The sequence below is a fragment of the Mollisia scopiformis genome (genome assembly GCF_001500285.1).
Source record: "Mollisia scopiformis unplaced genomic scaffold LY89scaffold_8, whole genome shotgun sequence".
NCBI lineage: Eukaryota > Fungi > Ascomycota > Leotiomycetes > Helotiales > Mollisiaceae > Mollisia > Mollisia scopiformis.
Window position 1 is genome coordinate 1,440,282 of NW_017263588.1, and position 23,916 is coordinate 1,464,197.

General features: G+C 47.4%; 11 protein-coding genes across 11 annotated transcripts; 6 read left to right on the forward strand and 5 right to left on the reverse strand.

Annotated features, from left to right (window-relative positions):
- The first annotated feature begins 746 nt into the window (after window positions 1–746).
- On the forward strand, window positions 747–2,088 carry LY89DRAFT_493955 (uncharacterized protein). The gene is made up of 4 exons (XM_018207917.1): window positions 747–957; window positions 1,012–1,716; window positions 1,763–1,794; window positions 1,843–2,088. The coding sequence occupies exons 1-4, from the start codon at window positions 906–908 to the stop codon at window positions 1,927–1,929; spliced, it is 876 nt and encodes a 291-aa protein (XP_018073908.1). The 5' UTR covers window positions 747–905; the 3' UTR covers window positions 1,930–2,088.
- LY89DRAFT_493842 (glycosyltransferase family 57 protein) lies at window positions 1,845–3,845 on the reverse strand. Its single transcript, XM_018207916.1, has 4 exons — window positions 3,677–3,845; window positions 3,359–3,631; window positions 2,820–3,313; window positions 1,845–2,769 (listed from the first exon to the last, which is right to left on the reverse strand). The coding sequence occupies exons 1-4, from the start codon at window positions 3,751–3,753 to the stop codon at window positions 2,108–2,110; spliced, it is 1,506 nt and encodes a 501-aa protein (XP_018073909.1). The 5' UTR covers window positions 3,754–3,845; the 3' UTR covers window positions 1,845–2,107.
- A 59-nt stretch (window positions 3,846–3,904) lies between these two features.
- On the forward strand, window positions 3,905–5,784 carry LY89DRAFT_613273 (concanavalin A-like lectin/glucanase). The gene is made up of 3 exons (XM_018210658.1): window positions 3,905–4,344; window positions 4,392–4,710; window positions 4,762–5,784. Exons 1-3 carry the CDS (start codon window positions 4,235–4,237, stop codon window positions 5,662–5,664), a joined length of 1,332 nt encoding a protein of 443 aa, XP_018073910.1. The 5' UTR covers window positions 3,905–4,234; the 3' UTR covers window positions 5,665–5,784.
- Window positions 5,785–5,888: 104 nt separating this feature from the next.
- Window positions 5,889–7,531, reverse strand: LY89DRAFT_613277 (uncharacterized protein). The gene is made up of 2 exons (XM_018210659.1): window positions 6,955–7,531; window positions 5,889–6,906 (listed from the first exon to the last, which is right to left on the reverse strand). The coding sequence occupies exons 1-2, from the start codon at window positions 7,437–7,439 to the stop codon at window positions 6,003–6,005; spliced, it is 1,389 nt and encodes a 462-aa protein (XP_018073911.1). The 5' UTR covers window positions 7,440–7,531; the 3' UTR covers window positions 5,889–6,002.
- Window positions 7,532–9,495: 1,964 nt separating this feature from the next.
- On the forward strand, window positions 9,496–11,293 carry LY89DRAFT_581783 (CAF1-domain-containing protein; the record flags this gene model as incomplete). Its single annotated transcript, XM_018209126.1, has 4 exons — window positions 9,496–9,748; window positions 9,805–10,145; window positions 10,197–10,419; window positions 10,476–11,293. The coding sequence occupies 4 exons, from the start codon at window positions 9,496–9,498 to the stop codon at window positions 11,291–11,293; spliced, it is 1,635 nt and encodes a 544-aa protein (XP_018073912.1).
- Window positions 11,294–11,937: 644 nt separating this feature from the next.
- Window positions 11,938–13,459, forward strand: LY89DRAFT_774052 (phosphatidylserine decarboxylase-related protein; the record flags this gene model as incomplete). The annotated part of the gene is made up of 2 exons (XM_018221955.1): window positions 11,938–12,537; window positions 12,588–13,459. Coding segments are annotated over 2 exons (1,053 nt in total), but the record flags the coding sequence as incomplete, so codon positions are not given.
- Window positions 13,460–13,806: 347 nt separating this feature from the next.
- On the reverse strand, window positions 13,807–14,818 carry LY89DRAFT_731955 (uncharacterized protein; the record flags this gene model as incomplete). Its single annotated transcript, XM_018219632.1, has 2 exons — window positions 13,807–14,083; window positions 14,136–14,818. The coding sequence occupies 2 exons, from the start codon at window positions 14,816–14,818 to the stop codon at window positions 13,807–13,809; spliced, it is 960 nt and encodes a 319-aa protein (XP_018073914.1).
- Window positions 14,752–16,124, reverse strand: LY89DRAFT_494046 (uncharacterized protein). Its single transcript, XM_018207918.1, has 3 exons — window positions 15,958–16,124; window positions 15,811–15,842; window positions 14,752–15,758 (listed from the first exon to the last, which is right to left on the reverse strand). Exons 1-3 carry the CDS (start codon window positions 15,978–15,980, stop codon window positions 14,896–14,898), a joined length of 918 nt encoding a protein of 305 aa, XP_018073915.1. The 5' UTR covers window positions 15,981–16,124; the 3' UTR covers window positions 14,752–14,895.
- A 1,435-nt stretch (window positions 16,125–17,559) lies between these two features.
- On the reverse strand, window positions 17,560–19,500 carry LY89DRAFT_780481 (uncharacterized protein). The gene is made up of 4 exons (XM_018222385.1): window positions 18,954–19,500; window positions 18,520–18,865; window positions 17,931–18,472; window positions 17,560–17,884 (listed from the first exon to the last, which is right to left on the reverse strand). Exons 1-4 carry the CDS (start codon window positions 19,144–19,146, stop codon window positions 17,727–17,729), a joined length of 1,239 nt encoding a protein of 412 aa, XP_018073916.1. The 5' UTR covers window positions 19,147–19,500; the 3' UTR covers window positions 17,560–17,726.
- LY89DRAFT_683384 (ribosomal protein L37ae) lies at window positions 19,470–20,309 on the forward strand. The gene is made up of 3 exons (XM_018214694.1): window positions 19,470–19,564; window positions 19,731–19,895; window positions 19,931–20,309. Exons 1-3 carry the CDS (start codon window positions 19,515–19,517, stop codon window positions 20,028–20,030), a joined length of 315 nt encoding a protein of 104 aa, XP_018073917.1. The 5' UTR covers window positions 19,470–19,514; the 3' UTR covers window positions 20,031–20,309.
- A 910-nt stretch (window positions 20,310–21,219) lies between these two features.
- On the forward strand, window positions 21,220–23,791 carry LY89DRAFT_494158 (uncharacterized protein). Its single transcript, XM_018207919.1, has 3 exons — window positions 21,220–21,230; window positions 21,288–21,749; window positions 21,969–23,791. Exons 2-3 carry the CDS (start codon window positions 21,476–21,478, stop codon window positions 23,519–23,521), a joined length of 1,827 nt encoding a protein of 608 aa, XP_018073918.1. The 5' UTR covers window positions 21,220–21,230; window positions 21,288–21,475; the 3' UTR covers window positions 23,522–23,791.
- The last annotated feature ends 125 nt before the right edge of the window (window positions 23,792–23,916 follow it).

Here is a 23,916-nt window from a genome sequence, read left to right on the forward strand (position 1 = left end):
TATAGATCCGACCAAAATCATCTGCACCGCGCTGGCACTGTTCTACCACCCTGAAACCATTGATATGACCAAAAGGATAGGCATGTTTTACGACAAGAGAGGGGTGAAATCGAGGAAGATGTTCAAGACTACGACGTATGGCGGAAATAGTGATCTCCCTGCTGGTCATTTCTTTGAGGAGTTGCATATCGAGCTATTCAGATTGAAATATGATCAGCAAAATCCCACTGTTCTGCATATACTAAACGAAACTAAACTTGTCACAGGCGCTGGGAATGATGAGTTGTATACATTCTTTACAGAGGATGTCTTGAATGGATGCACGATGATAACAAATCGTGCCACAGTTCCAGAGGAAGATCACTCTGAGAGTGCAGATGTCATTCGTCCAGTGGATGATGAGGAAGGTAATGAGGAGATATTTGAGGAACTCGGCAAGCTATATGCGGAAGCGGAACTCGTCCTTTTTGGTTCGGCCGAGAGTCGCAAAGATCTTGTTTACTTTGACAGTAAATTTAAGCGCAAGGTATTTCATCAACAAAGACAACTTGTACAAGTCATACTAATGGTATGTGGTAGGGACTGAGACGAAAATGGACCGTTGATTAAAAAGAAGTCCAGTCTATAAGATTTGATATTGCTCCGGAACCCTCCAATCAGCCTGTACGATACATGAAGGCCCTCGAGTTATTCGTATTGGTCATGATCTTGTCATACAGTCTCAAACCTTCCAGATCCTTCAAGGTATCTAGTGTCATTTAGTTCATCAGGGAAACCGCTTGTCACTAATTTCTCCAAGCCAAGTAAGTTCCGAAATAGAAACACATCAGGGGTCGTGTGACGATCACGAGACCGAAGCATCACACCATCCACCCATCAAGAATCACCCCACCAGGAACCCCAATATGACACTCTCTTTCCCCAAAAATTCTCCAAGGCAAATGTACAGCAGTTTAAGTATACATACGAAAACAAGAACTCGAGAAATGCCACTAAACTGGACCTCGCAAGATATAATCCACCTCATCAAATTCATCAACTCCATCTGGCGACGGGTCGAAACGCTCGATGACCCCACCATTCTCTCGACCCTCGAAACGAGATTACAGCATCTGAGCGAGAATCTGGAGTACTTGCGGCGGGAGAGCGAGCTATTGCTGAAAGATGGCGAGAGGAGGAGGGAAGTCGGTGTGCTAATAGGAGGATTGAGTGTTGACTTGAATGTATTGGATATCATGGTTGGGAAAATGAAAAAGGGGATTGTGGATGAGGGGAGTTTTGAAGGATTACTGGAGAGGTTGGAATGTAGATTGGAGGATATGAGAGAGGTTTTGGAGAGTGTGAAGAAGGCGCAGAATATGGGGTTGAATTGGGCAATTCACGAGATGAAGAATAGTTGGCATCATCACGTCCATTGGTCTGATCTTGTGGAAGTGAGGTATCCGAAGGATGAATTTTATCAGATGGAGAGAGGAAAGGAGAAGGACGGGGCGAAGTTGGATTTGAGGAAGGATGACGGGTTCGATGATGATTGTATTACTGTTTTCGTTAGATTTCAGGACAGTGGGTTTGCGACGAAGTTGCAGGGGAGCGAGATTGAAGTTTTGGCACCGAAGGGTACGACATTGGGGGATTTGAAGAAGGCGTTGAGAGAAAAGATTGGAGTACCGATCTGTCAGCAACTGCTGTCGCATAGAGGGAGCATGCTGGATAATGGCAAGTCTGGAGAATTCTTGTCAGATGTCTTACTAACGGATTGTAGACTTTACCTTTCAAGATTGCGGCCTTGAAAATGTAAGTTACAATATGAGGTGTTGAGGTATCCGTGCTTACTGAAAACAGGAAAGCACCTTGAACGGAGTAATCATCTCGAAACATTTAGCTGAAGGATCGCCGAAAACTTCTTGGTTCTGGGCAAATGGAAGCTGAACAAGAAACATCGAACGACGAATTAGCAGCACTTGCTTCCACGAATTGGCTTCGAGGAGGCAAGCACAAATCCAAAGCAGCGAGTCTACCGAATCTGGGCAGAGGATTGATTTGAAAACAAGTGAAGGGTATCATTCTCGACTATGTCTTTTGTCAACCATATATACAAGCCCACAGTTTAGCTTGTGAAAAACACGACTAGAAATCCCACCCAGCTCCCTACCACACCAACAGCAGAGTAACTGCTCATAAACATCAATGGCAAGAACTCAAGTCTCTTGCCCCAGATCATGCCATGCAACAAGCTGCAGTAGACAATCAATGGAATGCTGACAGCGATGTACCACAAGCTGAATCTGTCCAGTAAGAATACTCGAGGCTTGTTACTGGCTGGAGCGAGCCGATCAAATGCCAGCAAGAAGAACACGAGCCAAAAGATAGTGTAGATAGTCTTGATCGGAAATTCAGCGGCCGTGAAGAGCAATGGGAATAGCGAAACATGTCCCGCTACAGCAAGAGGGCGGAAGGCTCCCAAGTATCGACGATCCTTCAAGGCAATGAGTGAGAATGGGATGATGACAAGCAAGATTGCTTTCTCATGCACATGCCAGCCGAAGAGGAATGATGCATAACCGCAGAGGGTGACGGATCCAATGAAGGTATCCCAAGTGGGGTCGAAGAACAGCTTGATCAGAGGGATGAATTGGAAAAGCAGAGTCAACGCAAAGGTTGTGCTGGCCGTAATCTCGGGAAGAACAGCAAACGATGTATCTCCAACTAGGCCTCGTGTTACGCTGTTGATTGCTTCTTGATTGACTGGGAGACCCAAACGAGGGGCAACTGAGGGTGTGTTAGCTAGAAATATTCCAGAATCAATCAGATTTCCTCACCATAGATCATGACCCTATCAGTAAACGAGTACATCGCCCACACGTTCGGCGCCCAATATGCATGACATAAGCCTCTCGAAAAAGGAAACAGTCTACTAAGTAGTTGTGGAATTTGGCCCCAGATCGCGAAAGGTCCAAATGCAGCTGCAAACACAGCAATCACTCCAGTACCTAGCTTCAATGCGTTGAAAAACTTGATATGGAAGATTGACTTTGGGCCTAGACAGTATGCTCGCAATAGATAGACAAGGTATGCTGGTGCAAGATAAAGGTAGATGTGCTTCAGGCAGAGAAGAGCTGCGAAAAGGAGCCCACTAGCCAGTGTGGTCGACTTCTTTCTCGCCAGTACCAGTGACAATATCAGCAGACCATATAGGAAACCATTGTATTGAAAGTGGATATGGTCAATGATCAAGAGTCCCGGCGAGAGGAGGATCGAAAGGGCAGCCGCATGGGAAGGACGCTTCAATGCTGATGGGGCAGATTGGACATAGCTGCAGGTGTCAGCATTTCTCCTGAACTATATATTCAATGCTTACAGATGAAGCGCATAGACCAGGACCAGCTCAGTAGCAATGACACTTGCTCTTTGGAAGTATACAGTCTGCCAACTGTCGAATTCCAACTCATACACTCTCAACATCCTGGGATCTGCCAGCTTCGCAAACTGAGACAGAATCCATTCGAAGTATGCGAAGAACGGAGGGTAATCGAGTGTCCATTCTGAAGTCTTCTCATAGTACCATTCCTGGATTGGGAGGCTGTTCGTGATAGCAAGCCAATTCCTATGGACCTCGAAATCGGTTGATTTGCTGTCGTGGTCAGCGAAGCTCGATCTTGTAAGGAATAGGACATACTATGCGGGAAACAATAGCACTTTGAAAGCGGTGGCTACAACCGCACATTGTGCTATCGAAGGATACAAGTCAGCCATCGAGACATTTCCAGTCCGAATTGTATTGTGTTGTGAACTCAACTTAGTGGAGCGCGAATGATTGTCTCCACCCAAATATTCTGCCACCGCCTTCGCCGCTCACGCTAGGACAGGGGAACATTCCTCGACCATCATTGGACAGCAGCTCCAGCTTCAATTGTTGTTGGTATTTACTATGGACGCAGCATTTGTCCCTTCAGAGATCGTAGTCAAGCATTTTGTTACACACAAATTCGTCTTGGAGTTTGGTCCGTCTATTACCAGTTTAGGAAAGCCAATTCGGAACGTGATACTCTTTGCGATTGGCATATATTGCATTCGTGATATCGTGCGCGGGTCATTGCAAGCTGTCCTCAAGAGAAGCCGGGGAGACACAGATAGTTGAAATACCCAGCCTAAATTCACCCTTCTGAATCCCCATCTATGAACTCTGCTGGCACGAGGTAATAGTCAATTGGAGCTCGGCTCAAGCTTGTTGAAGATGGTTTTCTGCAAGGCGCCTCTATCTTCTCTTGCCTCTGCTATCTTCTTTGCTTATGCGCAAGCTTCATATCTCCAAAATGACTTGAGCTTTGGCCATACCAACGATAAGTATGTCTCTCTTCTCTGTTTCGTCTTTCCTTCACTAACTTTCTTAGGATATCTCCTAATCTTCGAGCCATTCCCAACTGGCATTTACTTGGGAAGCCAGATCCTCCAGAGATCCTCTCGAACAAGGTTGTCCTTACCCCACCTGCTCCTGGGAACCAACGCGGGGCAATATGGTCTGAGAAAGTCGTGGAGCATTCGAGTTGGACAGCAGATATCGACTTCAGAGCTACAGGTCCTGAAAGGGGAGGAGGGAATCTGCAGATATGGTATGCGAAGAATGGACAGAACGAGATTGGAACGAGCAGCATTTATACAGTGGGACGATTTGATGGATTGGTCTTATCGATAGATCAATATGCAGGTTCAGTACGAGCTCGAATTCCCAGACTTACATTCAGTTACTGACCTTGAGAACAGGGTGGTTTCATAAGAGGCTTCCTCAACGACGGCTCGAATGACTACCAATCCCACCACAGCGTAGATAGTCTCGCATTCGGCCACTGCGAATACTCATACCGCAATCTGGGACGACCCTCTCGAATCGCGGTCCGCCACTCGGACGAAGGTCTCCGAGTCCAAGTCGACGGCATCAACTGTTTCGAGTCCACGAGAATAAAGCTCCCACTTGGCTACAACTTTGGCATCACAGCCGCCAGCGCAGAGAACCCCGATTCCTTCGAGATGTTCAAATTCGTCACCACAACTGAAACACACACTCCAGACTACGTTGATCAGTCAAAGCTCGGCCAAATTCCAGAGAATGCTGATGCAAATAAAGCTTGGGACCAGCAGACCAACCAAGTTCAAGATAACCAGAACCAAAACCAAAATCAAGGAGGAGATATCCCCTCATTCAAAGACCCACCAGAGGAACCAGCATCCAAGTTTCACAGCTCGGCGGAACAATTCGCAGACCTGCACAACCGCCTCCAAAGCATGAACAAGCACATTGGCGCCCTATCCCGCGATCAATCCATGTACTCCCAACAAGCGAATTCGCGGTACGACGATCTGAACTCGCGAATTTCTCGCATTGAAGCAGCGATTGATAAACTGAGAGGTCTGAGCGACAAACTAGATACCATCCACTCAGATGTCCGACAAACGAAGAGTGATTTGCATAATGCCCTCGACAAACATGTGGCTGGCCTGAGAGGAGAGGTTAGAAACACCCATAGTGTGCTTGCGGGGACGTTGGAGGGTATGGGAACGGGGGTGGGCAAGTTTGTGTGGGTGGTGTTGGGGAGTCAGGTGCTGCTTATTGGGGCTTATTTGCTCTATAAGCGGAGGAAGGCGAACAGTCCTAAGAAGTACTTGTGAGGGGACCAGAGAGGGGTCGTATGTATCATATTGCTGTTTGGTATCAAATCATGTATTTTTTCATCCTCGCTCGCGCCAAAAAATATGTATGCATCGTATAGCAAAGTTTCCACCGCCGAGAAATCCCTATCCGTTCCATCCAAAGTTCACTTCTAGCGTGTGTGGTATATCTCCATTTGCATCTGATCACTCTAAGGCATAAAGACAATAGTTCAATCTGAAGAGTTCCATTTCTCATTCTCGGAAAAGATCCTAGCTTTTCGAACCAACTATCCCAACTCCATGTCTTGATTTACAAGATTATAGTATACACGCCAGCGCCGATTGCCTCTTGATCATTAGATATAGCTAACTTTAACACCCATTCCAGCTGTCTGCCTGACCTTTGCCCAGGCGCCTCCCATTATTCTTTTGATCCTCTCTTTCACATCTCTCCTACTAAGTATAGCCAATAACCCAATGATAAACGCCAGAAATTGTAGCAAGAACATAGGTTTCGTCTTGAAATTCTTAGTCATCTCTTCAACCAATTTCATCACATTCGAAATTATGTTCCCGGCTCTCGTGGTTAATGTTGGGGGAACTTTCTTCGCTGGAGGAGCACTTCTTGCCGTTAGTGAGGAATTGGAAGTCGATTTCTTGTGCGACGACCCTTTCGTTGATCCGGCTTTCACTGAGGATTTTGATCTGCTGCTCCCAGGTCGAGCGGGTGTGTCTTCGACCCCATAATCCACCTCGCTACCTCCTCGAGCTTTGTCTCTTTTTAGTCTCTCCTCTTCTTCTCGTTTTCGTTCTCGCTCTTCGTTCTCTATCCTTCGCCGCCGGGCTTCTTCCATATCTCGCTTCAGCTGCTCTTCTTGGTATCGTTGTTGCTCTTTCTCTATTCTTTCGGATTCCTTCTGCTCTTCCTGCAAGCTCTCGAGTGCTTGCAGGAAGGCTTCTCTTCGTTCTTCGTCCAAGACAGATGATATAGAAATAAATTCTCGAGCATAGTCCCATTCATTGTTCCGCAGCAGAACGTGAAGTGTGTATAGCTCCAAAATCTTGACGCGTGCATTGAGATCTCGGGGTGTATCCGTCCCACTGCCTTTTGCTGGACTGAGATTCCTATTCCGGGGTGGATTTGGTGATTGGAGACGAGAGGAAATATCGAGATTCGGTGTGGTGGAAGATGCAAGGTAGTTCTCGAGTCTTTGCTGGTTCACTTTCTGGGTTCGAGCATGTGTTAAGAGAAGTGTCGCCCTGCGAAATGTCAGCACTTGTAGATATGGATTGAAAAGGTTTTCCTACAGGTTTATGACAACATCAGAGTCCACATCTCCCTCCACCCCTCCATATCCGTTCTTCACCACCTCTTCCCAAACCTCCCCGTCCCGCACTTTGGAAACCAAAGACCTCCACTCCGAGCTTCCAAATGTCTGCTTGCCCTCGTCTGGGTCTAGTTCTAATACCGCGTTCAGTATCGTAAGGTATAAACTCCAGACCTTTACCCTCGTAGTTTTCCCAGCCTTAGAGATGGGTGATGGCTCGGGATCTGCATTGGTATCGTCTACAGGCGGCGGCGTGATTACAGGAAGGATTGTCGAGAGAGATTCAGGTAATCGACGTGTCAGGAAGAGTGTAGATGCTTGTCTATATATCTTGGTAATCTGCGACGAGGTCTGGCGCGAGGATGCGGAGCTCAGCGATGAGATTGAGGAGGACAGCAATTGTGATGACGAGAGGGTTTCCCTCGTGGGACTGAGGGTCGTCGCGATGGATCCGACGGAAGTCATTGTGTTCTATGACTTCGAAGACGCGGATTACGGTGTTGAGGTGAGAAGGAGAGACGAGTCCGGGGACTGGAATGAAGTTCGTGATCTTTGTGTCTTGCTTCTGAATGTCGGCAGCGAATGTGCCTCGGCCTTACCCCCTCTGTTGTGATTGGTAGAGTATATTCGTCATTAGCGTTCTTTTATGTCTTGCATAACTTTATCCTAGTGTAAACTCAGAATAGCAAGGCCGACAAGGCTGGGCAAACAAGAACACCTCACATAGATCAAGCAATCATGGAAAGACACATCAAACGCCACAACGGGAAACATCTTCTACAAATTAGATGCAATCAACGACACATGTTGATATAAGCCGGCCCCTCATCAGTTTGTCGAGCAAATCGTCTAGACACTCCTCAGGTTCCACAAATTGGTGCCGCCGAAGTGCTCCCTCTATTGTCTTTCTGGTCTCTGTAATAGTCTTTTGCTGTTTTGAGCGTCTCCAGTACTACTGGTTGGAAGGACGAATGGAAATTTTAGCTCACATGTAACGCATCCAGGTGGTCATCTACATGGACTGGTTCTCTCAAACTGGTTGAGGCTCTCTCAATCCTACGACTTTGTATCAGAGAACCGCTACAACCTTCTCCTTCACGGCCTTAATATCCAAGAGCTGCAGGGTGTTGTTGATTTACTGAATTGTATTGTCTCCGGGTTTTACCTTCTCTGAATTACCCTGTCTCTGGCACTGCTTTTCGGTCAAATTGCAGGCCTCTCATGATTATACTTTGTGTAGACAAAGCTTTCAGAATAGTGTGCGGAGGCAATATCGACATCTCCTCAAAGGTAGGGAAAATAAATCCTGCCGGGACAGTATCACCTTTGGAGCAGCAGTCTTTGAAGTCACTGTCACTATCGCCTCGCCGACGGGGTGGTCAACGTGCTGCGGAGCTAAAACGAATTTTGTTCACTCCTCGACATCTCCACGAATTCTTTATCCAGCTCCCAAATCAAAACAGATTCTGAGTGTTCCTTTCCACCTTCCCTGCAGATAAACGTTAATCTCTGCTCTGAATTCTTTGGGTTTTGAGAGTCTCATCACTCTCTCGTTGACAGTTTGCACCGTCGATCCCTGTACAACCTTGGTTCTCTTGCTACGTACAAACGAAGAATCGAAGATCAACGACGCTCCCTCCTAAATCCAGATCATCTTCGAATTCTGCCTCCAAAAATCGAAGAAACGTTGGAGATAAGCTGCCTCTACCTATCATTCAGTGTTGCGTTGACAGTTGCGCTGTTGATCCTGTCTACCGCCAGGTCCCTTGTTGCAGACAAACGAAGATCAACGTCACTCCCTTCTTCAGTCTCCATCAACTTCGAATTCTATTTCCTGTAGTCGCAGAACCCTGGGCCTTGACTTGCTTCTACCTTTGGGGAGCGATACAATCTCACGTTGACAGTCTGCGTTGCCAATCCCTCTACCGCCAGTTCCTCTACTACAAACAAACAAAGATCAACGACACTTCCCTCTCTATTCTTGATCAACTTCCAATTCTGTTTTCAAAAAAGCGAGGGGAACGAACGCGGGACATAAGTTGCTCCTACCCGACGATCGACAACCTTTCAATGGACATACAGACCGGATCAACAGCACTGTCTTCACCGTAGCTAGCATCCGAGTTCTTTACTACACACAAAAGAAGATCAACGACACTTCTCTCCTCAATCCTGATCAACTTCGAATTCTATTTTCAAAAAGCGAGGGAACCGAACGTGTGACATAAGTTGCTCCTACCCGACGATCCATAAACAACCAATACACAGATAGGATCTATAGCACTTTCTTCCCGATTGGATCACCCTGGTCATCAAAAGATCTGTTCCTGTCAGCTTCGAGCAGTAGCAAACGTTCCAGCGTCCCTACAATCGCCATACAGATCTGTTGGCGCTCTTTCGACAACCTCTCTTCAAACAAATTCAAGATACAGTGACGAGTATCATCAGGTGCAGAATCCCCGGAGTCTGTACATATTTTCTCAACAAACAACCTACTTCAACCCGCAGAGATCTATTCAAAATGGATGTGGGTGGCGCGGAATTCCGCAGCTCTTTGCTGCGTATTCTCAGAGATATATCCGAGGCCACTATTGTAACCTTCGATCTCGAGATGAGTGGCATTACCACCAAGCCCAAGTGCTCGGCAGGTGATCAATCACTCAATGTTGGCAAACCTACCTTGCAGAACCAGTACGAAGAAATGAAGAGTGCAGCAGAGACCTACCAAGTTCTACAGTTGGGAATCACATGCGTTTCAGAGGATGTTGACAAAGGTAAGCAATCAACTGGAAGCTTTTGATTTGATGCAATGCTAATATTCCTCACATAGAATATTACCTGGCAAAACCTTACAACTTCACCATAAGCCCCTTACAGGCCGATGGAACTGGAATGGGTCACTCTGCATTGAGACTCAACCGCAACTTCACTTTCTCTAGCAGCGCCTCTGAGTTTCTTGCTAAGAATGGCTTTGATTTCGGTAAGGTCTTCACGGCCGGCGTTCCATACTTGTCGCGTGACGAGGAGATTGAGCTTTTGGAGGAGTACAAGCAGCGCGAGGGCAGAAAGGCAAATATCCCCGATCTTGTGATTGGTGCCAGTGACTATATGAACCTGGAGTTCGTTCGTTCTGCACGAAAGACTGTTACCGTTTGGTTCGAAAACCCGGAGGTAGGATTACAATCTCAAATGACTTGATGATTTGCTGATACTCTTTCGTAGCACAAGGATGACTTTGTCAATGTTTCCCATCCAGCAGGACCCTTGACTGGCCTACAACGCAGATTGGTTCATCAATTCATTCGCAGCGAGTTCCCTACACTTCGAGCATTCGGTCTTATGGATGGTTCTTTCATGCAAGTGAGACGTATTGATCTTATCCAAGAGCAAGCATACCAAGCCCGACAAGCCGTTACCTACAAAGGCAACATTGCTAAGCAAACTGGTCAGTACTTTTTTTATGGCAATACTGTCAAGATGATTGATGCTAATATCCCCCAGGCTTAAGATGGATCTTCGAAGCACTGTGTGGTGGCAACCTCTCTGGGGTCGACGTAAAATGGTTCATCAACGAGTTGGAAGTTAAGGAAGCCAAGACCGTCAAAGAGGAACTGGAGATGATCATCAAGGATCTCAAGAGCAAGAAGCGCATGATTGTTGGGCACAACCTATTCTTCGACCTCGGCTTCCTATACAAGACCTTCATTGGCATTCTACCGAACAACGTCAAAGACTTTCAGGAGGATATCAACGATTTGTTCCCCTTTATCATCGATACCAAATACCTCGCCACTCAAAGTCCCGGAACTCAAAATCCACGCAGCGGTCTCAAGGAGCTGCTTGCGCCCTTCCGCAAGATCCATGTCCCTCTCATTGTACTACACGAGGACCATGTTCAATACGGCGCTGAGTACGGTAGAGATCATGAAGCTGGATATGACAGCTGGATGACCGCCGAGTTGTTTGTCAAGCTGGCCGGACAGCTGTCCAGCGAGTCCAAGGACATCCTGGACGACGAATCAGGTTCTTCTGGTTCGGACGAGTTCTTCTCCGCCCCGGAGGAGTATTTAAAGGAGCATCGCGACTCCGAGGGCGGGGCGGGACTCAAGTCCGGACCGGACTTGATCGACTTTGGGGAGGACGTCGACGCCGAAGAGGTGAAGACCGAGCAATGGCTCCCAAGAATGTCGAGCAAGTTCTGGAAGAAGTACGTCAACAAGCTCCGAGTCAACTCGAGCGAGGGCGGGGTTTGTGACCTGGCGGAGCGGGGCGAGGATCGGGGGGTTGGTGGTGTCCGCCGCAAGCTGGCACAATTGTAGATAGCACTTGCCCGGAGTTTGGTGGGAGATTGGGGAGGTAGCGTGGCGTTTAGAGCAACGAATGAATGACTTCAAACCACTCTCAATTTCTTATATCAAAGCGCTGTGATAATCTCCCTCAATTTGTTATATCTTCAAATCTTGAAAAGCTCACTTAATGCTTTTCAATTCCATGATGATATTAGCCACAATAAGATCTACATCAAATGTGGTACAGTACATTAAGACTTGACAAGTCAGGATTCATAGATGGAGTCATCTCCAAGCCATAATATTCCAATCAATCCCACACTCCACCCCGCATTCAAACTTTGATATTTGCGATTGTTTCAACATACGACACACATTCCTGACACCATGTGATATCAAAATGAAGAATTACAAACAAACCTTGGAAATGTGAGGGCAAAAAAAACGAAGATCATGCGACTTACCTGCTTGGTCCAACAGCTGACACTCACGTTTCGCATCATCTACCCAAAATGAAAATCCACACTTATAAATTCGTAAAGCTCCAAATATGTTTCAATAACTCTAAAAACTCTCAATCTCAGATGCTAATTATTCTCTCTTCAATCTCCATTCGTTTTTAATTCCAATATCACTGCTCCTCCAAAACAAACACCCCAACCATGCCTTACCACCCCGTCGTATCCGCCCTCATCACCAAAATCGACTCCACGCCCGAATGGCACTCCAAGTTTACCAACGCAATAGAAACCGCGCGTGCCACCGGAATCCAAGAAATGGAACCCATCAAAACCCTCCAAAACTACTACCATTTCCTCAACGAGCTCCTTCTCTGGGTTCCCTCTGAGAACTTCCAGGGAACAGACGTCTATAACCATTTCTGCCTCTTTTATTTCGTTCTAGATCAGAAATCGACGAAGGACTTGCAAACACCGATTCTTCCTGGCCTTAATCCGGAGAGTTTGACATGGCTGTCGGATTGGATGGTGCAGTATGCCAAGGCCCAAGGACAGTTTCTGGATACGCCGGAATCGATCTCTGATGAATCGATGGAGACGTTTTGGGCGTCGCCAAATTATAACATGGGGGATTATCTTGAGCCGAGAGGAGGCTGGAAGACGTATAATGAGTTCTTTGCGAGGAATTTCAAGCCGGGGTATAGGCCTGTTGCAGCAATAGCTGGTCAGAGCGTTATTGTGAGCCCTGCGGACTCGACTTTCGATGGACAGTGGGAAATTCGCTCTGACTCAGGAGTCACCATCAAAACTATTCATGTAAGCTCTAATCGGAAAGTTACAGGAAACAAGTACTGACTCCGAAGCAGTGGAAGATCAGTGAACTCTTGGAAGGAAGCCCGTACCAAGATCGATTCAACAACGGGATCTTTACTCATGCTTTTCTCAGCCCAGCAGATTACCACAGACAGCATGCCCCAGTCGGTAGCAAGGTTATTGAAGCTCGTATCATCCCAGGCCAGGTGTACCTCGAAGTCAACCCACGTCCATCCCTCGACGGGTCACTAAGTCTCGTACCTCAGCGAAAGCTTCATAGCCCACCAGCCAATATCTCACTATCAGGTGGTGACCAAGCGGGAGTTATGGTATTTGATGCCCCTGATAATGCTGGCTACCAGTTCTGTCAAACTCGTGGACTCGTAGTGCTTGATACGGAGATTGGGCTTGTTGCTGTGCTGCCTATGGGCATGGCGCAAGTTTCCTCTGTCATCCTCACTGCGGAGGTAGGACAAACCTTGCGCAAAGGGGAGGAGATCTCGTAGTTCCAATTTGGAGGATCGGATATTGTGCTTGTATTTGAGGAGAAGAGTAATGTCAGTGTTACTGCTCAGGTTGGGACGCATTATAAGGTGGGGAACAGGATCGCACAGGCGTTTCCTGGGTCTTGAAATGGCTGGTAGCAGTTCAGCGCCAGACTTCGGTGCGAGTTCGCTGCAGACTAAGTCCTTCTAAAAATATCAGATCTTATCTGAAGAAGCTGATCGGAGATGGTCCACTGAGTAATGGAAACTTGACGTCCCCTCATACACACTCTGTCTGTAGTCGCTGGTAAAAATCCGATTCTGAAACGAACAAATATCGATCAGAAATCCGACAAAATGCAAAGAAATGAAAACAGGCCTCGTCACAGGACAAAAATAAAGCTTGTCACATCGAGACGGTGACGGTGATGACATTGAGATCGGGTTCTTCTCTGACACGATAGGCTTCTCGAAGTTCTGGAATATGGATTTGATATGCAATTACAAATTCGATTCGCTGACAATGTGGGCTACATACCATTTTTTTTGTTTTCCTCCCGACCCCCAAACCCAGTAGTTGTATGAGAATGTTAGCAATCTATTCTTGAGGAATATGCTGCATCGCAGTATCGGTCTACCATCTAGCAAGGTGACCATTGAAGAATAGGCGCCTCACGCTCGTTGCGATATTTCCATGAGATGAATTGACAGAACAGTATCATTGCTGTAGGGCAAGGTACAGGATGGCAAGAGTGAATCTCGTAGGGTAGTCGCTCAACATGACGTGTCAATCATCCCCGGATAAGTCATCATCATCGCCATCATCGTCGTCGTCATCGGCTTTATCAATTTCTTCATCAGGGATGGTGTGGTTTATCTTGCGAGCTGGTTTTTTGGGACGCTTGACGGATCCATTGGGAATTTTAGGAAATGTACCTTCCGCATACCCCCCTTTCCTGTGCTTGTTCTCGATGTTCAGTTGATAATCCCAATGATAGTCGAGCAATGAAGGACAGATCATTGTGCACGTTCGCTTCACCTCGTCGAAATAGGGCTGAGTGACACTTCGTGGGTCTCGCACTTGATCCGTGCCTCGTTCGAAGGCCAAGGCAGAACTTCTGAAATATCCGAGAGGCCAACTTTGCCGCATTTTTCTTGCGGTCGTCCCAAGGAAGAGGTACCTCAGCAAATTCTACCAAGCAAGCACATCCTTCCACATGCTCTTGGGGGAGCACAGTCTTCGTATTGAAAGTACGACACTTTCGAGGTGGATTCCCGTAACCATACCAGCGAGCGGCAGCCATTTTGAGAAGCTTTGTACTAAGCGCCATGCTGAATTTGTGCAAATCTGTGACAGGTATCAGGCGTCCCCGTTCTGTGCCCATCTCCGCTGCTCTAGCATAGAATTTATCCTTATAATCTGTGGCGAAGCTCTTCACTGTGAGATGCATCCATCGTACAGGTCTTGGGGGAAGACTCTTGAAAATCGATCGCTTCAGGTTAGTAGGCGGCGCGACATAAATGAGTCCTCTGCAGCTGCTTCGAAGGCGAGCTTTGGTAGTGTCGCAGATGTCCGTCAACCATACTAGCTCCTCTTCCTCGGACTGAAATTCTGTAGTTGGAGACATAGCTTCAGCACTTACCCCGATACTCAATTCTTCAAGAGTCAGAGCCCTTTTGGAATTCGTGGAATTATCCACGCTCTGGAAGATTTCAAAGAAGGTGATGGCATCCTGAATCAAATCGGTTGGGATATTGAACACAATGCGCTCATACAGAAGCCTTAAATCTCTAGGCATCTCTTCCAAATAACGAAGCATCCTCTTTTCATCCGTACCCCCTTCGATAGCAAAGATAAGTTGTTCGGTGACCAATCTTACCCAGAGAATACTCCGTTAGATCTCTCGGAGATCTCCCTACAGAGGGTCTCTAGCAATTCCGCATGTCGGTCGGAGTTGAACCCCCAAAGTCTGTCATCGAAGGCTGCTCGTAGACTTTGCTCAGCATATGTGACAGTATCCTCGGTAGTCCAATGATGAATCTGGCAAGTCTTATAATTCTTTAGCTGCACCCAAATATCGGTGATTTCGCGACTCGCGATGCAGAGCTTCATGTTGATTCTGCGGGCTTTTTCACCGGAGGCGAGCCACTCCAACAGAAACTTCACGTGGGAGCGCAGATGCTCGCGCGGCCCGCATTCGTCCGAACCATCGACAAAGATACAGAGATTGAAGTGATCGGCTGACTGGGTAACAATAATCGTTAAGGCTTGCATCAGATCTCCATCTGACCAGGTCTCGTCAGTTGAACTATTTCGCTTGGGACGACTTTGGACTTTTCTGTAGATCTGGAGAGTGAGCGGCACCAGGTGTTGCTGGGCGGTCAGAATCTGGAGGAGCAAAGAATGCAAAAGAGAGTTGAAGCTCGTCTCATCACCAAGCTCGTAGAAGAACCAGCATGCTAGAAGCCAGTTCCTGGGATCGGCCTTTGACAAGTGCTCTTTCGTCTTTGCGTGCTCAATAACATACTTCATCAACGTAGACTTTCCGCTCCCTGGCAAGCCGTTGAGCCAGAAAAGGTTTCCAGACTCCAACCATTCCACGAACCCTGGTCCTTCGACTTTATGGTCACCGAGGTCTTCTGAGGATTTCCAAATCGATTCCGATGTCCCTTTAAATCCTTCTTCCATGTCTTCAAATCGAGCATTGTATGCTAGCGCTCTCAGACTCTCCAGTATTTCTACGCATCTTAGTAATTTTCAGTAAAATGATTGGAACAGTGCTCAACCTACCGGTAACTAGAGCTGGTGCTATCACTGATGATCTGCGTTAGCCGTTGTAGTTGTCCGTTATATCTTAGAAGACATAGGTTCCCATTGAAAAGGAACATAATTTTGACACACCTAGCAGTGCCAGTAACAGTAAGGAAATCAAAATACCTGGGTCTGTAGCAAGTTTGCATAATTCGGCCACGTTGTCCCTGACAATTTCATATCTCTCTCTGTCAGCTTCTGAGTCCGGATCAAAGCGACATATATCTGAGTGTTTCGCCGAGAGACCAATGACATTCTCACGGCTTCCTGGTAGCCCTAGTACCGCTGAACTCCGCGGGACGATCTGTTCAAGTTAATCAATGAACACTTCTCGGTAATTAAGCTCCATACATCACCAATCTTTTCATAGAAAGAGATGATCTGATGATTTCGAGCTGATGTCTGAAAGACTCTTGGATCACGTTCGAGAAGAGTGAGCCTTGCTTGAGTGCTTCCATCATCGCGTTTGAACCACTTGGATGTAAATGGTACATGATCTTTGCGCACAGTTTGCCAAATTCGACCTTTGTATTAACGCCAGGACCTCGATGCGGGGTACCAAAGAAGATCAACCCGAATCTGTGAGTATTAGCCAACAGTACATCGATGGCACTGGGAATCTTGCGTTGCATTTTTCATGTCGTGGAACCGACCATTGTTCCCTGCCTCGACCAACATCTAGCCATAGTGAGTTGCTGGTACTAAAGGGAATTTTCGAGCTTGGTATTGTTGGGCTTGCCTGTTTGATAAGAATCCCTCCAAGGCTGTGACCCATCATGACGAGAGGCCGTTTGGGGTCCTAGAGATTGTCAGAAAGATCATTATGCTCGTCGGAAGATGGACAGATTTACGCTCTCGCGTTTGAGCCTCAGGAAATTGAGAGCATCTCCTGCGGCGTATTCGAACTCGCTGTTCTCATTGGTAAAGACAGGACTTGAATTGTACTTGTAGAGCAGAATCCTAGCACGAGGAAGGGATTTAGGAAGGTCGTCACGGAGCCAATGATGGCCTTTTGGATGTCTCCATGTATTGATGTGGTGTTGTGCTCCGCCCGTAGGATTGAGACCATGGACGGCGATAAGACTGGCTCATGTCAACCCCGTGTATCTTAGAGAAACCATGAATTATACTTACTCAAGTGTTGGTTGCATGTCTTCATTTGGACCAGTACCCTCATAAAGCGTCAAGCCTCCCTGGAAAGCCTTAGTGATAGCCACGACCGGAAGCGATCGAGAACCAACCATTTTGATCGTCTTTTCTGTTTGTGCGGAATACACCACAGGATTGCGAAGGTCACAAAAGAGAGCGGCGCATTGTGTAAGGAACGTCGAAGATATATCCTGTTCGGATACAATGAAATGATGGTGCAGCATCCGTTGAGATCTGGATGAATGTAGTGCGATGGCCAAAGACGATGATGAGATAGAAGGAATGTAGACATCAGTTTGTATGGGGAATAAGCTAAACACTTCTAGAAGCAGTAGGTCGAGAAATGCCAGCAATTCGTTTTGGTAGACGTAAGTAGCAGGAGCAGCCTGCTTCACTTGGGACTTGATTTGAAATCAGCAGGCATAATATAGGAAGAAGGCAGATTCTGCAGGAAGGAAAGACCCTGAAAGATGAGCTGACTGTAAAAGGTGCATAGGAGCGTTAACTCCTCTGAAAGCGAAATACTTGCCTACCTAGGTAGATTTGCAACACTCTAGGTAGACAAAGAAACACCACGTGACCGACATTTGATTGAACACTCTGATTATTGAGCAAGGACGTCTATCGTCCTAGAGAACAGTGTACATAATGATTGAACTGATCTGAATACTTTTCAATCCAATAAAGAGCCCATTTGAAGATAGAAACTCAAGGATGGCTGGGTCAGGTGAGACTTCCTGAACCCATCAATCTTCGAAGAACTTCTTCTCAAACTTAAATCCAGCACTATCTAAACGGTCAATGAATTTTTGACCCAAGCATGCAGGAGTATAGATTCCACCAGAAAGATCGTGTTCATCTTTGAGTATCGAAAGTGCAGCCTGTATCAAGGACACGGCGGTAACTGCGCAACGTCAGTCTAATCGTGCATGGGGTGAAATGCAACTTACACTCATACGCAGATCCCTCATACGCGGCTTTGCAAAACGCCCTCGGCGGATTTGGTGTCGTGGTATCTGGCGTCCCAATCCCACGATACTCAAGTCGATACTTCTCTGATTCTTCTTTTGTTGGACCATCACCTGGCTGATACACCAGCTTCCGCGCAATGCTCCGAATGAAGGGGATTGCGAGCATGATAGAGCCGAATGCCAAAGCGAAGTGGATCATGACTGCTGATAGATGATTGCGGGCTTTCATGTACTCGTAGACATGGAAGTTGGGCCCGTAGAATTTATTGCCGCCAAGAAGTCCCCAGCTGCGTTGGACAATCGGTACATCAGCGACGGCGCCGAGGGAGGTTGTGAGAATTCCAAGATCACGAACAGCTCGTATGCCAAAGAATTTAGTAATGAGAGACCTGTTGTCTTTGACCTTGGGTCCTGGAATGGGAGAAATTCCATACGGCGCATGAGCTGCTCCAATTTGCTTCATGGTGAAGCTATCCATGATGTTGAAAACCGTACTCAAGGTTCCGCCAGAAGCTTTTGACCTGGGATACGTTAGTCAAGGTGGGTGCATTTAGAAAGAATCATTCACTTAATATCGTGAAGAGACACGATTACTTCTGCAGTAGGGACTGACAACCTCTTTCGAATCATGTCCACCAGCGTCCACGTGACTAAATCGGCTGGAGCTGAGTCAAGTCCAATTTGAGGTATCATGATGGCGCCGCTGGCTTTTGCAGCTTTCTCATACTTCTTGATCATCTCTGCGACGTATGGGACTTCTCCAGTAACATCAAGGTAATGAGTGCCATTCTCAGCACAGGCTTTGAAGGCATACTCGCCATAAAGAGCGTAAGGTCCAACTGCTGCAATGAGAACTGTAGTCTTCTTGGCTAAAGCACTTAGCTCTGTATCATTGAGATTACAGATTTCGATTTCTAGAAACTGTTAGTGCTCATCATCGAGTGAATATCAGGTGTGCTTGTGCCACGTGAATTGAGCCAAGGGCAGATTTCTAGTGCTTACCTGGCTGTATCCTGTCAGAATTCAGAGTTTTGCACTCTTTTGCCAATGCTTCGAGTTTACTCGCAGAGCGGCCAGCAATTGCCCATTTCAGATCCGTGGGCAGCTTGAGAGCTATTTGTTCTGCTGTAAGTTTCCCTGTGTAACCTGTTGCCCCAAACACCACAATATCATATTGGCGAGATGCAGTTGACATGCTTTGCTGCTGTGTCGCCGGGGGTTGAAAGATGTAGGAATCACAACAAGAACGAATGCGAGAGAAGGATTCGAATTGAAAATATGATTAATATTATTATGACGACTCGATTTAAAACCGCAGAAACTTTATTTCAGTCTCAATTTAGAATTCAAATCAGGAGCCTCGGTACTTCACGTGGTGTTTCAAACAAGAGGACTTCGGCAGGATCTAAATTAGGAATAGCTCAAAAGCGAGACTGTTAGCCTGAGGCAACAACAAATACAACCAAGCGAGAAAACGCACACAATTTTATCGAATTCGATCAACGTCCACCTGGAAAACCTTCATCTCCAAACACAGCGTTCATCACAGCAACCTCAGCCAAGATGACGAAGAGAACCAAGAAGGTCGGTGTTACCGGCAAGTACGGAACAAGGTATGCAATGATCCTTTTCCAATGCGCGCGACGTCTCGAGAGCGCACAATACCTCTGTATTCGAATCTCGCGCAAGATTATTCACGACGCCCGACCGGACAAATCAATGGTGAACGCAGTGGAAGATAGGAAATAGACTGCTAACAGGACAATTTCTGCCATTTAGATACGGTGCCTCTCTCCGAAAGCAAGTCAAGAAGATGGAAATCACCCAACACGCCAAATACGTCTGCACCTTCTGCGGAAAGACCACTGTCAAGAGACACTCAGTCGGTATCTGGAACTGCAAGTCGTGCAACAAGACTGTTGCTGGAGGAGCATACACTGTGTCGTACGTTACGAACGATCTCGAATCACCCTTTTGAGAATTACCCCACATAGAAACCGAAAGCTGACCAATTTACTGCAGAACACCTGCCGCCGCTGCCATGCGATCGACGCTTCGACGATTGAGGGAAATTGCTGAGGTTTAGAGGACTGGGCTGGATTTGTTTCGGTTGGCATTTGCTGGTGTCTGGGATCGGCCTCTCACACGGGCCACGAGCATCGACGTCGCTTTTCGACGAGGACTGAATAAAAGAATTCATGAAACCATCGCCCGTCCGTTCCTACATGCCTACGTCGCGATCTTTCGATTCGCGGAATACAAATGTGATATGCGAATGGTGGTCTGTGGATGTGTCGTACATGGGACATTATAGGCTACCTAATTGAGAATGTTATAGGCAACAACGACGAGCGTCTAGAAGCCGAATTTCCTCCTCCTGTTTTCACTTTTACTCCCCCGGTTGCATCACAACATAGGGCCGAACATTGCTCCCGCGATATGGCCGAAATTCCTATTTTGCCGCGTCGTTCTCTTCGTGTGGCGTCGATCCTGAAGACGACTATAGAATGAGGCTGTCGAGCGAGAATCCAGAGCACGACGCTTCAGGTCCAAGTTTCAATATCAAGTCTGCAGGCATTACGGGAAAATGGGGCGGACCGTTGCCTTCTGGTTGCCTCATCTTGATGGGCTATAAGAGGCTGGTCTCCTTCCCGATTCCCTCTTTCATTTTATCTGGTCTCTCGCTCTATCTATTGTGACTCACTTTGCTAGTGCTGCCTCGCTTCTATTATGGAGTCTTTCGCATGAGCAAGACGGTAGGTCAGCGAGGCCAGAACGGGAGGTTGATATTCCACATATCTTCCTCTACCTCAGAGTACTTCTATGCTCAGTACATTCACAGTTCGACGAAGCGAAGCGGATCAGACCACAAGGTCGAGTTCATAAGACCAGCAAGGTTGAGGAGGCCAGACAGTTTGGAAGATAATTTGTCGCCCTGGTCTGGTCTCTCGGAATCACATCTTTCGTGGTCATCACCTGCACGTTACCTACCTACCTTCTCGGGCTGTCCCTACGCCACCACGTTTGAATCAACTTCTTGGACGAAGGATTTAGTCACGTTGAGATGACACGACGTTGCGTGGCCCCCACAAATACAATATAGGCGCAAAACGGAAACGAGTCACTCAGCAATAGGAAAAGACCACATGCACCTCGACCCGACCCCCTTGTCAGAGTATCGGTGTTAGTGTTCCAAGTTGCTCTAGTGGTCGCTTCGTCGCTTCACGTCGGTGCCGTAGACCGCTGTCGTGAGCGGGGCAATACGCCCGGCGGTGATTGGTGGGTCGTGTTAGCGTTGCCGAAGCAGTTCCATTTTGCAAAGCTGAACCAGTCCAGGGTTGATCTTCTCACTTTCCATCCCCAAACTCGCAGGCCAAACCGCTTCAACCACCACCAGCGAACTCAACCACGACACCGCAACGACAATTCCCACACATTCACGCAACCCCTCCCACTACTGCATATCTTTTTCATGACTTCCCTCTTTCCCACCCGACGACAATTCCGCAACTATACCCGTCAGCATGGCTGACCAGTGCATTGTCTGCCTCGAGGACTTGGACGCTGTTCCTGACGCCTCGATTCACGATGATCTCCCAGTGGTGGCGGTTACCACCGAAGACCACCAGCAATCAACCCATCCCAGCACAACCACCACCAGCGAGCCTATTGCCCTGATCAAACCTTGCAACCATGTATTGCACGACGAGTGTTTACGGGCTTGGTCGCAGAAAGCAAATAGCTGCCCTATTTGCCGCCAAACATTCAATCTGGTCGAGGTACTAGATAAGGTTGGAGGTATGTTTCCCCCCTCTGCTGCATCCCCAAAATTCACTGTCGCAAGAAAATGCGAAAAACCTCAAAATCTGCGGGAGAGTTTTCTGAGTCAAATCATCTTGTTCTTTGACTCAGAATTTCGCTCGTCAGACTTGTAGTGTTGGGGCACCGAAGTCATTCGGACCAGCACCCGAAACCATAAGCATGTGAAGTGTGCAACTGCTAACTGGCTCTTTCTAGGTACCGTATTATCCGAATATGCTGTTGAAGACAAGAAACAAGTAGCAGAATTTGATCCAAACGCCTGGGTCGAGGATCAATTCGAGGAAGAGGAAGAAAGTCGTCCCTGCCCAGTATGCGGAGAAGCCGATCAAGAAGAGGTGCTCCTCCTCTGTGATAGCTGCGATGCACCATATCATACACACTGTATTGGCCTTGGAGATCGAGTCCCGCATGGACACTGGTTCTGTATGGAATGTGCGGACGAGGGAGCCTACGCAAGAGCTGCTGGTGCTACCCAAGACCAAACTCGCAACGAACCCATCTCAGGACGAAGGGGCCCAAGAACTCAGGCTGGTGTTCGACGTAGCCGTCAGCGACTGAGAAATGACCACTGGGTTGGTGCTTGGAGTCTATTCAGCAGTCGAATCCATAATGTCGCCGGATTGGACTTGGACTTTTCCGACGATGACCTGTCTATGGCCGACTATCGTCGCCATCAACGCCGCACTTCCGATGAACGAAGAGAATTCCAACGATGGCAGCAGAGGCTGAATATCGCTGGTCGTCAAGGAGCAAGAGAAGTGTTTCGAGCCGCCGCTCCTGTCAGAATTCGCTCCCCGACTCCTGCCGAAACAATAGAGGAGACTCGAGCATGGGGCGCTTTCGAGAAAGCCAAGGAAATGGATACGAAGAGCCCAAGAAGCCGGAAGAGAAAGTCGCGATCAGTAACTGCATCACCAGCTGAAGGTCCATCAGCGCCACCAGCAGAACCAGAACGAAAACTCAAGCGACCTCGTACCAGAAGAGTGCTCAACCAGCCTGAAGCATCATCCTCTTCAGCAGCAGGGTCCAGTCGCCAAATGAATGGCCAACGTGCAGAATCACCCACAGCTCGAATTCTTAATGACACAACTGGAGAGCCCTCGTTCCTATCTTCGCTTCTCAAAGAGGTCGAAATGAATCCGACTTCAGACGACGATCGATCGGCTTTCAGTGCCACTACCACATCTGGACCGAATCGCGTCACAAGTCCGTCCGTCGACTATTCCTCTCCTGCTGCATCGCCAGTATCATCTTCGCCTTACCACACACCGAGAGCTTCGTCAATGACACCTCCACCTCACATCAGCAAACGCTCGGGCTCACCGCTGCCGCTGACTTCCAGAGTGGAACCAATATTTCCGCCTGCAGAATATTCGCCGAATCGATCACCACCCGAAAGCAAATCAGAACAAGAACAAATATCCCCTATAACGGAGTTACGACAACCACGACCTCGACGACAAAAACCTGTAACACTACCCCGCTCTCAAGAGACATCACCAACTCGCGCGGTCTTGCCTATTGAAGCTAAGGAAGGCATCAACAAGATTGTTAAATCTGCTCTTGCGCCGCACTGGAAATCCATGGAGATCACCAAGGAGCAATATGCAGAAATCAATCGCGATGTATCACGGAAACTGTACGAAACCATCAACTTTCGCAATCTGAATGATGAGAAAGAGAAATGGGCTTGTGAGAAGATTGCTACTGCAGAGGTAGCAACAGCTGTCAAAGCATTAACCGCATGAACTTGCACAGAAGGATATGAACACATTTTGGGAATTGGCGAATATGGTTGCTTTGGGGACTCGAGGCGTACTTAGAGATACCCGGTATAAGCATGAAATCACGGTGTTGGCATGGGATATGAGGTTCTCTTAAGATATCTGTCATGAGACAGGATATGATTTGTAACTTAGCTAGGCGTTCTCGCGTGGATCTTTGTTGCATTGCGAAGCTTGCATACTTGGCTGTTTATGTTCATAGACGACTGAAATGCAAGACATTAAATTTTGCTTTGGAACATAGATGAAGGTGACCTGATGGTGAAGAGAAGCTTCGATATTAACATAATGAATAAACGGACAAACGTGAAAGTAGAACATGCTGTTCAGTAGACGTAAAGTAGTCATCTCTGCTTCAG

Excerpts from the sequence above, each read along its gene's own strand:
- LY89DRAFT_494158 (XM_018207919.1), top strand. The coding sequence starts at position 21,476 with ATGGCTGACCAGTGCATTGTCTGCCTCGAGGACTTGGACGCTGTTCCT. Across the intron at positions 21,750-21,968 it reads GGTACTAGATAAGGTTGGAG|GTACCGTATTATCCGAATAT; the intron begins GTATGTTTCCCC and ends GGCTCTTTCTAG.
- LY89DRAFT_613273 (XM_018210658.1), top strand. The coding sequence starts at position 4,235 with ATGGTTTTCTGCAAGGCGCCTCTATCTTCTCTTGCCTCTGCTATCTTC. Across the intron at positions 4,345-4,391 it reads TTTGGCCATACCAACGATAA|GATATCTCCTAATCTTCGAG; the intron begins GTATGTCTCTCT and ends TAACTTTCTTAG. Across the intron at positions 4,711-4,761 it reads TAGATCAATATGCAGGTTCA|GGTGGTTTCATAAGAGGCTT; the intron begins GTACGAGCTCGA and ends CCTTGAGAACAG.
- LY89DRAFT_494046 (XM_018207918.1), bottom strand. The coding sequence starts at position 15,980 with ATGCAAACTTGCTACAGACCCAG. Across the intron at positions 15,843-15,957 it reads CAAACTTGCTACAGACCCAG|ATCATCAGTGATAGCACCAG; the intron begins GTATTTTGATTT and ends CGGCTAACGCAG. Across the intron at positions 15,759-15,810 it reads AGCACCAGCTCTAGTTACCG|AAATACTGGAGAGTCTGAGA; the intron begins GTAGGTTGAGCA and ends TAAGATGCGTAG.
- LY89DRAFT_683384 (XM_018214694.1), top strand. The coding sequence starts at position 19,515 with ATGACGAAGAGAACCAAGAAGGTCGGTGTTACCGGCAAGTACGGAACA. Across the intron at positions 19,565-19,730 it reads ACCGGCAAGTACGGAACAAG|ATACGGTGCCTCTCTCCGAA; the intron begins GTATGCAATGAT and ends TCTGCCATTTAG. Across the intron at positions 19,896-19,930 it reads GGAGGAGCATACACTGTGTC|AATTACCCCACATAGAAACC; the intron begins GTACGTTACGAA and ends CACCCTTTTGAG.
- LY89DRAFT_780481 (XM_018222385.1), bottom strand. The coding sequence starts at position 19,146 with ATGTCAACTGCATCTCGCCAATATGATATTGTGGTGTTTGGGGCAACA. Across the intron at positions 18,866-18,953 it reads TTCTGACAGGATACAGCCAG|AAATCGAAATCTGTAATCTC; the intron begins GTAAGCACTAGA and ends AACAGTTTCTAG. Across the intron at positions 17,885-17,930 it reads TGAGGGATCTGCGTATGAGT|TTACCGCCGTGTCCTTGATA; the intron begins GTAAGTTGCATT and ends GACGTTGCGCAG.
- LY89DRAFT_613277 (XM_018210659.1), bottom strand. The coding sequence starts at position 7,439 with ATGACTTCCGTCGGATCCATCGCGACGACCCTCAGTCCCACGAGGGAA. Across the intron at positions 6,907-6,954 it reads TCTGATGTTGTCATAAACCT|GGCGACACTTCTCTTAACAC; the intron begins GTAGGAAAACCT and ends GACATTTCGCAG.
- LY89DRAFT_493842 (XM_018207916.1), bottom strand. The coding sequence starts at position 3,753 with ATGGCTGACTTGTATCCTTCGATAGCACAATGTGCGGTTGTAGCCACC. Across the intron at positions 3,632-3,676 it reads GTGCTATTGTTTCCCGCATA|CAAATCAACCGATTTCGAGG; the intron begins GTATGTCCTATT and ends TGACCACGACAG. Across the intron at positions 2,770-2,819 it reads TGATAGGGTCATGATCTATG|TTGCCCCTCGTTTGGGTCTC; the intron begins GTGAGGAAATCT and ends ACACACCCTCAG.
- LY89DRAFT_493955 (XM_018207917.1), top strand. The coding sequence starts at position 906 with ATGACACTCTCTTTCCCCAAAAATTCTCCAAGGCAAATGTACAGCAGT. Across the intron at positions 958-1,011 it reads GCAAATGTACAGCAGTTTAA|ATATAATCCACCTCATCAAA; the intron begins GTATACATACGA and ends GGACCTCGCAAG. Across the intron at positions 1,795-1,842 it reads AAGATTGCGGCCTTGAAAAT|GAAAGCACCTTGAACGGAGT; the intron begins GTAAGTTACAAT and ends TACTGAAAACAG.